Source organism: Podarcis cretensis (genome assembly GCF_951804945.1).
Source record: "Podarcis cretensis genome assembly, chromosome: 12".
NCBI classification, from domain to species: domain Eukaryota; kingdom Metazoa; phylum Chordata; class Lepidosauria; order Squamata; family Lacertidae; genus Podarcis; species Podarcis cretensis.
The window spans coordinates 29988684-30004183 of NC_137181.1; the positions used below are offsets into that span (position 1 = coordinate 29988684).

General features: G+C 43.0%; 1 protein-coding gene across 2 annotated transcripts in view; it reads right to left on the reverse strand.

Moving 5' to 3' along the window:
- COL28A1 (collagen type XXVIII alpha 1 chain) overlaps positions 1 to 12592 on the reverse strand; it is an 82587-nt gene extending 69995 nt beyond the window's left edge. The window contains exons 1-7 of one of the 2 annotated variants that reach the window (XM_079948159.1): positions 12376 to 12592; positions 9505 to 9671; positions 6652 to 7208; positions 4250 to 4270; positions 1518 to 1574; positions 920 to 973; positions 659 to 700 (exon numbers count right to left, since the gene is read on the reverse strand). In XM_079948159.1, coding sequence (XP_079804285.1) covers positions 659 to 700; positions 920 to 973; positions 1518 to 1574; positions 4250 to 4270; positions 6652 to 7208; positions 9505 to 9631 — 858 coding nt within the window. In that variant the 5' untranslated portion in view covers positions 9632 to 9671; positions 12376 to 12592. Of the gene's footprint in view, positions 1 to 658; positions 701 to 919; positions 974 to 1517; positions 1575 to 4249; positions 4271 to 6651; positions 7209 to 9504; positions 9675 to 12375 lie in introns of both variants that reach the window. The other variant, XM_079948158.1, reaches the window with a different exon arrangement.
- Between the last annotated feature and the right edge of the window lie 2908 nt (positions 12593 to 15500).

Here is a 15500-nt window from a genome sequence, read left to right on the forward strand (position 1 = left end):
TACCATTCTTCCAAGCAGGTCAAGGCAGTTAACACGGTTCTCCCAACACCGTGAAGTAGGTAAGGTAGATAGAGAGACTGGCCAAAGATTAGCCAGTGGATTTCATGGTTGAGTGGGGGTTTGAATCTGAGTCTCTCCAGTCATGGTCCAGCACTCTAACCAGTGAGGCTGGTTCATCTGGGCAAATGAAACACTGCCCCACCAGTCTCAGTCTGCCTTTGGCCAGCCCCATCTGCCTGTCTTCTTAGGTAGTACCAGCCTCCTCCTTAGTCTCCTCATTGCCCTTATAGAACTCAGCAATGAAGAAGACAAAACTGTCATTAGTTGGCTCTTCCCACCATTAGCTCTGTCTCTAACCTACTGTTGGGCTCCCCGCCTTTGTCCTACCAGCTGTGGTTAGATACAACTCCACCTTGATCTTTCTTAGCCTTGGGCAGAACAGCTAAGTCTTGCATAGGCTGCTGTGACGTCTGAGATGGTAAGTTAAAGGCGGCAAAAGGAGCTACGGTGATGGCTCTGCTTGCAAAGTCCCACTGTGACGAAACAGCGTATCAAAACAGAGGACAGTTAGAGAGGAGACAGATTAAAGAACAGGGCTTGTGAGAAAGCAGAAACACACTTCACACTGAATTATTGGAAACAGCAATAATTCACGTACCTCTGCACCTTTTTCTCCAGGCTCTCCTTTCTCAGCCTCACCCTGGAAAAAAAGGTAGAAGCCAGTGAAAATATTTGGAAATATTATTTCCTTTTATACTACACTCACACCCAACTTTGACCATAGTCTTGTTAAAAATACAACAGTCAAGACCAGGGCATTTTTTTTCAACTGGAACTTGCTGGAACTCAGTTCTTGCACCTCTCAGGCAGGCCCCATTGCCATTGTAAGAGAACAAGGGAGGTGTTCGTGGCGATTTACCTTTTCTCCTTTAGTTCCTCGATCACCTTTATCCCCTCTGCCACCATGACCACCCTTGAGGGGACAAGGAGAGAGAAATATCATTAATAGAGTATATACCCTCTTTGTTTTGAGAGGACATAGAATTGCATAAGGTTTGCACATCCCAATTTCTGTGAATCGATGCAATTTTAGAAACCATTACTGGTACTGAAATGCTATGCATGGTTCCAAAGCGGGGGAAAGTGTGACCAGGTGACCTGTGTCCATTCTCAGACAGCTGTCCGGGTCCTAAATGTTGATGGATAACTACAAGGTCCCTGCTTTCTCTCCCTTCCTACAGTTCTTTATCTTTAAACCACATTTGGACTGGACAGTCTGTCAAACAGAGAACTCCTTAAAATAGAGGACTGTACCCTGTAAAGCAGAACACATGGTCAGCCTAACTTAACCTGGTGCTTTTTATACTTTCTTCTTGAGTGAACAATTCCTCCTTCTTTTCCTTCAGGCACACTTAAACATATTATATTCTCCTTTAAGCTTTTATGTGTGGTAGTTTGCTTCTATAAACTATAAGCAGGAAATCTGAAGGTTCCTACTGCCCATCAAATATACTCACAGGTGGTCCTGGAGGTCCTCGGTCTCCCTTTTCGCATTCACAGCTCTTTTGCTCACACTATGGGTTCAACAGAAACAGCAATGTTATAATTTCACCTTTCCAACTATGAATGCAATTGTCCCAAATTGTCCCAGGATACTACTGGTTCATTAGTCTGGTGAAAACCTGATACTATCCACCAGAAATGGAAAACTGGAGTTAAGTCTCATCGGCGATGTAATGCTGGACTTTGGAGGCTCCCATAATCAGAAAGAAGTTCTTACTGGACCCCAGGAGAAGGGAAGTGTCTTGTCTATTATATTATGTAGAGCTCTGGTGAAGTCAGGCTTCAGCGCAAGGCCATACAGAAAGTGCCTGCCCTTCTCCTTAGCCTGGAACTTAAGAAGAAGAGTGTGATCTCCAGCTTGTCCTCACTCTTGGCTTCAGAGCCACTTGGAAACAGTGGAAGGTCTTGCTTCTTCTGAGTGCCTCTGAAGCTAAGGGTAGCATCGAAGTTGAACCCTGGTCCTTATGGGAACGCACACAAGTTAAGTGGCAATCACCCACAAAGACTGGCTACATGAGGCCCACAAAAGTGTGATGGGTATGGGTATGGGTATAGCTATGGGTATCACAGTGTCCATGCACCAGGCAGTTAAATGCAACTACAATTTCTCGGAGACTGACTAGATGTCACAGCAACACAACCCATGTGCCACATTGTAGGTAGTGCAGATTTCCATTGAAGTCTGGGGGCAAGTTAAAGACAGGAGGGCTAGACAGGAGACATTTATTTGACGTGATCTTCTCTCAAAGTACTCCCCCCCCCCCAATTTTCAGATGACTATCAAAACCCCACTGGGAGAAAACTGGCTGAGAAGAATTGAACACGCATACCACACTACTGCCCACCTTACAGAGCAATCCACACCCCTTCTCACACTTAATAGGAAATTGGTAGATTGGTAGATCACCTGGATCCATGACATCTAGCTCAGCTCTCAACATGCAAAACTCATGCGCAGGCAAAACACACATGTGCTTTTATCATCCTGCATCTTGCCTGGTTACACAGAAGTGCTTCCCCTGTGGGAAGTTTTGTCGCATCCAAAGTGGCCTTGATTCCCCAATGGAATGAAATCTTTTCTGTTCCCTTCCCTTGCAACTTCCCTTTCATGCCTCTGTTGGCTTCTTGCTTCTGAGAACAAGTCACTCCGATTCCCACCCCTGCATCCGCTCCTCCGGTCCCACAGGCCCAGGCAGCCACCTTGAAAAGGAGGAATGCTTCTGACCTTTAGTCCTTGCACAGCTGCTTGGGCCTCTCAGAGAAAAAAAACACTTCCATGCTGTTTCTGTTTGATCTATTCCTCTTAAAGAGATAAAAACTGCATACACACCATACATTTAAAGAACATTTTCCTCTCCCTCCACCCGCGAGGAATCCTGGGAAATGTGGGTCAATCAATCCCTCTTCACAGCGAACTCTCGGAACTGTAGCTCTGGGAGGGGAAAAGATACTCCCTAACAATTCTCAGCACCCTGAGCAAACTACAACTCCCAGAATTCTTTGGGGGAAGCCATGACTGTTTAAAGGGGTATCATAGCACTTTAAATGTATGGTGTGGATGCGGGCTATATTTTACTCACAGCAGACCCATCAAAGTTAATTAACATGCCTAAGTTAGGTCCCTTCCTTTCAGTAAATTCTATGTAAAGCTTATTTTGTTAAGGGTGCTGGGAACTGTCGCTCTGTGAGAGCTAAAAACTACAGGTCCTGGGATTCTGTGTGGTGTGTGTGGAATGTGCTTTAAATATATGGTGTATACACAGCAAAAGATAACATGGGGGGGGGGAGGAATTCCATGTTTATGCTGATCTGTGGATGATCCTCGGGGTCCTTTCCAATACTACAGTTCTATGATTCTATGATCTCAACTATATTGCTTGACTGCAGCTTGCTCTTACAACAATTCACTTGTCCCAGTATGCAAGGAGGAGAAACACACAAAGTGGAAATGGTATAAATGATGGACGAAGGCAGAGGTTTTTAAACTGTGGCTGCCAACTTTGCGCCCAGAAATCTCCACGTAGTTGCAATTGGAATCACACCAGTAGCAAAACGCGCCTGGCACCTGGCTAATTTCTAACAACGCATGTGTCATTCACTGGAATGGCACTATTGGGTTGTGTTGGTTGGAAAGAGTGCAAGTTGATTATGATGGTAGCGATGGTGTGTATTTGGGGGGTGGGGCCAGCTGGAACATGGAGGAATCACATGATTGTGCACATGTGCACCCCTTTTTCTTATGAGGACATTATCTTTTTGCAGGAAATGTTATCTGGGAATCAGCATATATTTACCCATGAAAAGTGGGGGCTGCAACAAAATGTTGCAGTGCGCAGTGCTGCTGATCAGGAGTCCAGACACTCCATTTCATTCCTCTTCCCACCCAGTTCTCTCCACCCCCACAATAATCTAGCATGTCATGGTGGTCACAGAACATGTTCAAATCATTGGTCTGTTTTTGTGTGTGTCCCCTCATTCCTCCATTCTAAAGCTTCCCCCTTAAAGGTTTTTTCTTTTTTTTTGTACTTCAGCAAACCTTCCCCCTCATGTCTGTTGATACCTCACGGTAGTGCATGTGCGAATGGTGCTGTTTTGACTACAAAGGCAACAGCACTCACAACTTGAACACTGGAAATGGAAGGGATGATGGACATGCCACTGAATACTCAAAAGCTGATCAACTTACCCGCTCATCAAATAGAGTTGCCTGGAAGATAAAACAATTAAATATATATATATTAGCATGACATGCCATTTCAACTCAGATTAGTCTGGTTAACAACAATATTTATTTCAGGCATTTATGAATCGCTTTTCAGGTGAATCTCACAAAGTTGCTTACATATTGGAAGAATAAGCATTGCTAAAACAATATCATAAAAAGTCAAAGTGCAGCAGGAAAAACACTTCTGGAAATACCGAAGTAAACCTGATATGATAGAGTCATTAGCTCTGTTTACCCAAACTTCATGCTGAGTATGAATATGTAAAATGGAACAGCAAGGCTCAAACCCAGCTGACTATTAGAAGATCAGAACAAATCCCGTCCGCCTCACTTATTCCTTTCCGTAATATGTTTTCTTCAAATGAGCCACCAGAGGCTCATTTCTTTATTTGCCATTTATGTATTCACAACTTCCGCATCCAGTTCTCCCTTGAGAGCTTTGGTCTTCTACAATGTCTAATATTTCTTGCTGTCTGACCTTACCACATCCTGTTGTTCTTCTGTGTTTCTATTTGACAGCAAACTGCTAATCTTTCTCATTATGCCATGGTATAATTAAGGGGCATAGCTCAGTAGTAGCGCATTTGCCTTGCTTGTAAAGAGTTCTGGGTTCAATCCCCAGCATCTCCAGATAAGAACATAATGAGAGTCTGTTGGATCACATATCAATGGCCCATCTAACCCAACCTCCTCACACTGGCCAGCCAGTTGCCTTTGGGAAGCCCACAAGCACAACCTGACCACAAAAGCATTCTCCCCTCCTTCTGTTTCCAGCCACAAGGCTCCAGTCACCTGAGCCACAGGCCACTGCTGGCCATGGGGGAAGATCTCCATAGGTTCTGCTATGACAGACCAGCTCCACCAGGCCTCCTCTCCCCTAACAGTCAACCCGGGGGCAGACTTTCCATCAGTCAGGGGAAGAGTTATGGAGCAGGGCTCGTCTCATCGCCATCAGGCACCTCCTGCCCCTGAACTGTGCCAGCTGGTCATTATGGAAACGACTGTTTAGAAATTGGTGCCAGATTTGGGATTTGGGTTTTCCTCTTCCCTCCCTGTTCCCTTTCCCTTGTGTGTCATTTCCATTTTTAAGATTGTAAGCCTGTGGGCAGGATCTGCCATGTTTTGATTGCATGTAAGCTGCTCTGGAAGCATTTTTGACTGAAGAATGGGGTACAAATGTTCTAAATAAATGAATAAATAAGACCTGACAAACATAAGCCCTCTTTTCCCACTTGAATGTTCCCAGTAACATGTGCTGCCCCATTCATATGTTAAAGTTAGCAGAAGAGTGGTGTGTGATCTGAATGGGCACAAGGCTGGAATGCTACTGTTTCAAGCCAGCCACTGTGTGTCACAGGAGCTGAGCAGGAATGGAGAGCTTACATAGCTAAAGTCATTCCTGGTCACCATATTGATTGAGTGACCATTTGATTTTTATTTATCGAAATTTATGTACCACTGGATTGGGTTTTTTTTGTTAAAAAAACAAAACCCTCTAAGATGTTTATGGGGGAATAAAATATTGAAATTACCAATAAAAAACAGTTAAAAACAAGAATTTAAAAATATCCAAAAGATGATTTTAAATCAACGGTAGCTGCACGAAACTTCTGCATGTTTGGATAGGCTTGCCTAAACATCTATGTTTTGAGCAGGTGCTGAAAAGAATACAGTGAAAGCACTAGCCAGATGGCAACACGCAGTGTTGATGCTGCCATGCTAAAACATTGGTTCCTTACAAGTCCTTCTTTCTTAATTATTCATTTATTTGCAGCCTTTGTATGCCACTTCATAACATTAACTTCTCTGGGTGGCTTACAGTCAATGAGTAAGAAAAACAATTTTGCTATGAAGAAGTGGCTTAGGCAACCGAGTCAGATAGGTGAAGTACAAATAAAATATTATTATTATTATTATTATTATTATTATTATTATTAGGCATGAATCATACAATCAAAATAAGCAAAAAATTAAATCATTGTACCCTCAAAGTTAAAGAAAACCCCCTCAGATTTAAAAGCTGAGAGGCCCAGGCCACATCAGGTTTTTTTAAAAGGCTGAGGTGAACAGAAAGGTTTTAATCTGGCACCAAAAAGGTCACCAGGCAACATTCCCTGGAATGGCTGTTCCATAAGTGGGATGCCACTACTTAAAGGGCCCTGTCATTGGTGGCTACTATTGCTGTGGGATAGCTCAGTTGGTAGTGAGACTGAATTTCAGGGCTTTGGGTTCAATCCCTCTGTTGGGCAAAAAGATTCCTGTATTGCAGGGGGTTGGACAAGGTGAGCCTTGTGGACCCTTCCAACTCTACGAGTCTACGAAACTATTACTAGAAGAAGAACCCTTTAAAAAATGTTACTTACCAATTGGTCCCGTATTTTGTCTGACAGGTTGGGATCGTTGAGGATGAGCACAGGCTTCCCGGGCGAATCGCCAGATATCGAACGCAGTTTGGCTTGATTGGCAACCTTAGAAAGGCCAATGGTGATGAACGATATTCCAAGGGCCCGGGCTGCTTCAGATATACCCTGCACATCAGGAGACTTTGGGTGGTCGATCCCATCCGTCATCAACAAAGCCACTTTGACACCTATTTTACGGCCTTCTGTTTTGAACAACTGGGTAGCGTTGGAAATAGCATAATAGGAATACGTGCCGTGCCCGATAAAGGTCATCCCGGCAACTTCCTGCTTAAAGGTCTGCAAGTTTCTCCATTCGGTAAAAGGATGGTCGATTTTGACCGAACTGCTGAACTGCATGATTGCCAGTCTGAAGTCATACCTGCGGACTCTGGTGGGCTTCATGAGGAAAACCTTGTCGCTTAAGGTGGTGACGAACTCCTTCTGCTTATCAAACAGGACATCTTTTGCGCTTTCGGAACTGTCCAGGACGAAGATGATATCGATGAAGCAGACGGAAGCTGCGGAGGGCAAGACGGGACAGAGATCATTCAAAAATGGGGAACAAAGCCGCAGTGGGAGAAGACAACAACATGGGGTGGTTTCAAATAGAAAGGGAAGAGGTGAGGGGGATTCCAATCCAGTTATAGGTTCTTCTCAATAAATGGTGGAACAAGCAGGAGTCAGTGGTGGTCCTGCTTGTGGGTTTCCAAAGGCATCTGGTTGGCCACTGTGAGAACAGGACACTGGACTAGATGGGCAGTTCTTATGTTCTCAATTCACATGATAACAATAATATAATAGTAATAATAAATTTTATTTATACCCCGCCCTCCCCGGCCAGAGCCGGGCTCAGGGCGGCTAGCACCAGTAAAATTACAGTAAAAACATAATAGGGGGGGAAAACAATTTAAAATACAGGTTAAAATGCAATTTAAAATGCAGCCTCATTTTAAAAGTAGCCCATAGATCAAAACCATAAGGGGAGGGAAACATAAGGGTCAGACTGAGTCCAAACCAAAGGCCAGGTGGAACAGCTCTGTCTTGCAGGCCCTACGGAAAGATGTCAAGTCCCGCAGGGCCCTAGTCTCTTGTGACAGAGCATTCCACCAGATCGGGGCCAGTACTGAAAAGGCCCTGTCCCTAGTTGAGACCAACCTAACCACCTTGAGACTTGGGACCTCCAAATGTTGTCATTTGTGGCCCTTAAGGTCCTCCGCCATAATAGTATTGCTGAAGTAGGGATTGGAAGTGTTGATTTAACATAGGGCTGCAGTCCTTTAATATAGGAATGGGAAACCTGCTGACGTCTGAATGTTCTCTTATTAGTTCGTGACTCCATGTAAATATCGTATGTTTTCTGATTGTGAATTAAGAAACAGTTCAACTGTGTTATATAAATATTGTTAGTATACTATTAGCCTATGTGCTGCTTTATGTTTATCAGACCGTTCTGTTTTGCAACACAGGGGATTTTTTTGTTGCAAGACGTCTGAATGCTGTCGGACTACAACTTCCATCACCCCTGACCATTGGCTGGACCAACAGCTGGAGCTGTTGGGAGCTGGAGTCCAACAACATCTGGAGGGCTATTGGTTTCTCACATCTGCTTTAATATGACTTCATAGAATCAGGACAGCCGGCATATTGCTGAAGGCAACCTTTGGTGCACTGTATCTATTTACATTACAATGGCTTCTTCTGCTCTGAATTAAAGAAAACCCTAAGAAGTTTGCCTGTTATGTGTGTATGATAGGGAAAATGAAAACAACAACAACTAGAAATGAGTCAGTTGCCTGAGCCGGATGGGGCTGCACTGCCCTGAAGGAGCAGGCATGCAGTTTGAATCTAGGGCTGTCCCGGGAAACCAGGAGTTTGTGCATTGGTGACTGCAAAATTGGATACCTGCAATGCACTCTGTATGGAGCTTCCCTTGTGCTTGATCTAGAAGCTGCAGTTAGTACAGAATGCTGCAGCATAATTGCAGACAGGAGTGAGAGCCTTTCAGCATATAACCCCCCTGCTCAGAGATCTGTACTGTTTGCCCATTTGCTATTGGGCCAAGTTCAAGGTGTCACAACAGCTTGGGATCACCTGATCCCATATATGCCTTCTAGACCACTTTGATCTGCAGAACTGACACTATTGTAGGTGCCTCATAATACTAGCTCTGCAGTTGTAAGAAATCAAGCTTTTAGTGTAGCAGCAGTTATACTTTGGAACTCCCTGCCAATTGACACCAGACAGATGGTTTCATCATACTCTTTTCGGCATCTGCTTAAAACATTTTTGTTTCAGCAAGCCAATCCAAACATGTAGAAGTCACATGTGCTTTATCTCTTTTTAGCTACTGTTGGTTAGAATTGTCTCTTGAAAGTTTTTAAATACCTGGTTTCAACTGGGATTTTTTAATTTTTTTTTTATAGTGCTAATGTTTCATTTTCCATTATTGTAAACTGCTTAGAGGTTTCCTTGCAACAATATATTTTGTTTATTCAATAAGGAAATAAATATTCCAATCTATTCTGAAATTGTGGGTGTGCAATATGCATTTTCCAGTAGCACATTCCACCTGAAAAAAAGTCTGTTGAGTTTCTTTATGTGAAAGGGAACATGCCTTTTAGAATAGAATAATTATGTCCCTTGTAGTCTGGTCTTAATGGAAAACATGCTGTTCCCATAGAACTCAGGACTTGTTACCAAAATGATACAAAATCCCCATATATTAATAATTTGCCACTTTCCCTTGGAGATTATTCCATTGCGCTTGGAAACATTTCATGCAGCCTATAGCAAATTCTAAGAAAATGACTTTACCCTGAAGGTTTGCTTTTCCTGTTAGAGAACTTGGCTTCTGTCCCCTTCTTCTGTTTTGTCCATACACTACACAGTTTGTAGTAACAGCCAAAACCAAAAGGCAAAAGACAGAATGTTTTTTCCACATAGCGACGGGGATTCAAAAATCAAAGGGTCACTTACTGCTCCTGCTAATAAAAACAAAAAGAGCTGTTAATGTCTCGTGCATATTAATAATAAATCTGTAACTACTTAACACACATTTGCTCAATGAATATAATGCAACCTTACCACTGACCAGAGCCAGCACCCGATAAAAAATATTGGGGGAAGAACAGAAGGGGCGTAGTATATTTCTGGGAGGGCGAGAAAGAAAGAAAACAGCAGCATATGTTAGTGGCAGAGATGGAATGGCCATCTGTCAGGGATTCTTAAGCTGTGATTCCTGCTTTGCAGGGGGTGGGCTAGATGACCCTTGGGGTCACTTCCAACTTTACAATACTATTATTCAATGAATTCAGAAATGGAGGGCAAGGAGAGCAAGCTCCTTGTTTGGGGGCACCACCACCCCGTGCCGCCAATTTCCCAGGCTTAAAAAATAGAATAAAATTACTTCCCATTTTTAAAAATTAAAATTACGCTTAAGTTATGATCATTATCTTTTTAAGCAATGTTCCTTCCATTGTTCTGCCTTTTTGCTTTTTGTTTTTGTTTGCTTAATTTTATTTTACTATAATAATAATAATAATAATAATAATTTATTATTTATACCCCGCCCATCTGGCTGAGTTTCCCCAGCCACTCTGGGCGGCTCCCAATCAAGTGTTAAAAACAATACAGTGTTTAATATTAAAAACTTCCCTGAACAGGGCTGCCTTCAGATGTCTTTTAAAGATAGGATAGCTGCTTATTTCCTTCACATCTAAAGGGAGGGTGTTCCACAGGGTGGGCGCCACTACCGAGAAGGCCCTCTGTCTGGTTCCCTGTAACCCTATTGGCTTTAAAACGATTTGTTTTAAGCTCTTATACTGCAAGCTGCCTTGTGTATACAGTCATATCTCAGAAGTTGAATAGAGTCTGTTCCGGAAGTCTGTTTGACTTCCGAAACGTGCGACTTCCAAAGCACGGCTTCTGATTGGCTGCAGGAGCTTCCATGGCGCACCCCATCCCTAGCCCCTATGGGCCCCTATGAGCTGTTTGCCCTGCCCCTGGGCGCCTTGCCCCAGGTGCCCCAGAAGCTTCCTCTGCCACTGCAGAAGCCCCATCAGACATTCAGCTTCCAAAAGAACGTCTGAAAACTGGAACACTCAGGAGCCGAGGTACGACTGTATATGGTAGGAAATTGTGGGGAAATGTTCTAAACCAGGGGTTAACAACCTGGTCCCTACCGCCCACTAGTGGGCGTTTCAGGATTCTAGGTGGGCGGTAGGGGGTTCTACGGCACAAGCTGAATTCTCCTTCCATCGAGCACTGGTGGGCAGTAAGGAAATTTTACCATCAAGAAAGGTGCATTAGTGGGCAGTAGGTATAAAAAGGTTGACTACCCCTGTTCTAAACAGACAGACAGCCTTGCCCTTCTAGTTCATGAATTAGATACACATATTTTCCAGAAAGCATGATAAACGTTTCCCTTGGGGAAAGGGCCATAGCTCAGGGACAGAGCATCTGTTTTGCATTCAGAGGGTCCCAGGTTCAATCCCATGGCTTCTCCTGGTAGGGCTGAGAGATATCCCTGGCTGAAACCCCAGAGAGAAGCTGCCAGTCAGAGTAACCAATACTGGACTAGATAGGCCATTGGTCTGACTTGGTTTACATCAGCTTCCTATGTTCCTGTTGTCCAAAGCCGTATCAACCTTTTCACTTTTTTGAAATATTCTCAGGTATACTGTACCTGGCATTCTCCTACAAGAAAACAAGCTGCCCCATGGTCTAATACCAGCTATTATAAACGCTGGAAATAATTGATGCAGAGAAATCACTTTAAATAGCAGGAATTAGCACTGTCATCCTATGCACACACTCCCCTGGAAGCAAGTCCCATTGAAGTGAATGGGGCCTACTTCTGAGTAGGCATGCATGAGATCGTGCCGCAAGTTACATTCTGAGATATGTGCAAAGTTCAAACTCTCCATTCTGTGTAGAAAACCTTTTGAGCCTCGCTCACCGCTTTATTACAATGCTGCTCATTTGGGTGCCTGAAGTGAGCATGCCTCAAAATTTCATTTTAACACACATAAGAATTCATAGGCATTGATTTTAATTTATGTAACCCCATATTTTAGAAAGAAAATTATTTAGCAACAAAAAGCCACTACTAAGTTTTCCATTATTATAGTATGATCTTTAACATAGTCCATGGGATGTTGTTTGACATATGCATATTTGGTTAGATTTACAAGATAGATGAGCAGCTTGATTGAACACACTTGTACTGTGACTTACAGCCAAATCCTATGTATGTCTACTTAGAAGTAAATCCAGCTGAGCTCAGTAGAACTTAATCTCAGGTAATTGTGCATTAGACAGCAGCCTTATAATGCAATCCCATACATATCAACGCAGAAGTTAATTTCACTGAGTTTATCCTAGTAAAAAACCACCTCTAGCCTTAGATGCAACTTACAAGAATATCTTAGAGAAATGCATTTACAATATATCACTAATATGAAACATTTCAACAATACGCTTCACTTTCCAGTTCCAAACTCTCCTTACAGAATATTGTTTAACATCACCCAGTACTTTGATCTAATTAATTCATTCCCTCCCCCCAAAAAAGATGCAATACAATGTCATTTTAATAATATGATGATAATTATTATGTCATTTTGTTTCAAGTCCCATTTGAATTTTTTGCTAAGAAAAACAACTTCTAAAATATTGGTATCTTACCTTATAGAACACCAAATCAGCAAGCTTGGGAATAAATAGTCTGTAAACAAATATGAACTAGAAAATGCATTCCTAGGGTCGCTGGGTTTTTTGGTTTGTTTTTAAATACTTTTAAGCACAGCTGTCCTTAAATAAATAATTAGTCCTGATGCAAATCAGGGAACCCTGCATCTGGATTTTTCATGATCCTTTATTCATGTTTTATTAGTCCAAGTTGAATGCAGAGTGGTTAGGCATGCAGCCAGGTCTAGCAATCTGGGTGGGAGCATAAACAACTTTAAAGGAACAGCCATTCAGAGAGTTTGCTATAGAGTTGGTTGCTGTTTGCTATTCAGTAAATGAAAGCGGTACTTCTTACAAACAACTTCTACAGGCATTTGTGCCTGTCCCTGCCATGTCTCCAAAGCACACCCATGCTTATTATTCAATAATGCTTCCTGTATGAGATAAGAAAGCAACCACAATACTATGTGTGCATTACAGTGAATGGCCAAAATTTGGGGAAGGTTATAGATGAGCTTTGAAAACATCTGGAAACAGGTACACCTGTTTATTCACTACACCTACACACACACACCAGTGAATGCTAGCAGTTGCCTTTATGCCACAGGTGGGGAAGCTTTTCGGTGCCATCAGCTGCTACCTGTCAATCACCTGAGGGCACAATGGCTGGGAACTGGCATGCACTGCCAAAAATGGAACAGGTTTTAACCCCCACTCGTCAGCTGCTGGTGTTAAATCCTGATGTCTTGGTTGTGTGTGCCAATACCATATTGAAAGCCACACCCCTGTCCATCACCTGATATCACCTGCCTATGGGTGTGATATCAGCTTAACTGACCTATAGGCCAAACTAGAACCCCTGGCAGATGGGTGTAAGTGGGTGGAGCTATTTTTTGTGCTTAGAAGTGGAGCATGTCCACCTGCACACTTGTGCAGATTCAGACTGCTCATAAGGTGCTTTGGTGGGCTTCCCAGCCACTCTAATCAGATACACATTATCTTACCTGCGCATCAGTGAATTTCACGACCTACGGAGGTACTTTTTCTCTAGGCTCTCCCTTGGGTTTGGTGTATTCTTCAACAGTTGGTTCAACAATTAGAACTGAAGGATTCTGCTCCCATGAATTATTTCAAATTATTTCAAAAAGAAACAGAGTTCACAGTGCTTCCAAAAACATATCTACTTCAACATTTTTCACTTCAACAGTATAAATTAGGGAGTCATTTTGTAGCTGCTACTTTGGGGAGTCCTAAGTCCTTGGCCATCTACTGCAAATCATCCAGGGATCTACGGCTGGACCCAGATCTGCCCATCCCTGCTATGGACTACATGTATGTAAAGACCTGTACTCACAATCAGGAGAAATCAGGGTCCTGAAGCAGTGGGGAGAGAGCTCTACACACATAGAGCTGTACACAGTCAATAAACTAGACACATGGAGGTTGTAAGCAGGGGCAGCACCCTACAATCACCCTCCATGCATTCAGTCTAAGGCATGAAACAGGCTGCACAGTGTCCTGCAAAGGGTAGGGGACAACACCTATCCAACAACCATTTGCAGTTATCAACACATTCTTTTACCACTCCAGTTATTACTAAAGATTTCTTTCCAAAGGTTGGCCTGCTGCAGAAAAAAATAAGCAAATAATCTTCTGGCACCTTAAAGACTAACACACTGATAATGGTAGAAGTTCTCATGGATTAGAGTCCACTTTATCAGATTTGTTATGCCTCTGTGTGACAAGCACAATAAGTACTACAGATGTGGCACAGCCTGAGTCCATTTAGTCAGAAGCTTCAGTGCCCAATAGGATTCGCTTCCTCTTCAATAGGTTCAGGATTGCAGCCTAAGACTGCAGTCATAACCCTACTTACTCGGGAGAAAGTCCCACTGAATTTTGAGTAGACATAATTAGGACTGCAGTCTTTGTCTGTCTCCCATTCCAGGCTGGGTCCCACAGAGATGCTCTGGCTAGGTGTGTGGAAAGGTGCAGGCCCAGCAGCAAATGATCAGGACCAGGGACAGCTCATTGTGAAGCTGGATTCAGGAGAGCAGCCAGATACCAAGTTCACTCGGAGCTTGGAGTGTTGCTTTATGCTGTTTAGAGCCAACTGATGGCAAGCAGTCTTAGAGCAAGATGGCCAATCCTCTACCAGGTCATGTTCAAAGATTTGGTGCTAACATTTATGACCATAAACAGCTCAGGGGCAGCTTGATAAAGCACCTTATCTCTGATATGTCCAGTAGGCCTCTGCATTCTGCAAGAGAGTTTCTCCTCCCAATACATAAAATATCAGAAGTCCACTCCACAGCAACATGGAGCAAAGCTCTCAGTGTGTATACCCCTCTTGTGTGGAACAGGATTCCTGTTGAGATATGACAAACATCCACTATTTGTACTTTCCCCAAACAACTGAACACACTTTTGTTTCAACAGGCGTTTCCAACTGGATGAAAATGACTCTGGATTGCATGTTATCTTGTTTTGGTTGTAAACTGATCTTCTATTATTTTTGGTACTGTTTTCTAAACTTTTTTTTAGTTTTTTTTTCAATTGTGTTTGTAAATTGTCTTCACACACTTGTAGAAAGTAATTCATAAAATGATCACTATCATTCTGATCATCATCCTAGCTTCCCTGGAGAAAGCTGGCATTCTGTTACACAGCCATGTGCTTCAGTGGACTGGAATGCACACAGTGGGCCTCCCTTTGTAGTAGCTGGTTCTCCTGGGCTGTTGGTGGTTCTGGGAATGAGTCTTCAAAGTCCACTTAGACAGACCTATTTCCTCAGGAGCAGGGGATGAAGGCTCCACTCACTATTCTCCACTCACTATTGTAAATGTAAATGTAATTGTAACTTCTTTTCTTTGAGATCAACATGTCTCTACGTTTCTCTAAAGCCACAGCAGGCGATGCAACCTTCCAGCAGTTTGACTTCACCCCAAAAGTTGCACTCTTCCATTGTCTCCTGAGACAGATGGATGCCAGCAACTTCGTTTCTTTGAGATCAGCATGGCAACTGTTGCCTCTGAATACCTTACAAAGAAAATAAAGACTCAGTCGTGTAAAGTCCAGGAAGTGCACTTATGAGCTCCAGCATTTCCCAAACCAAGTAATTT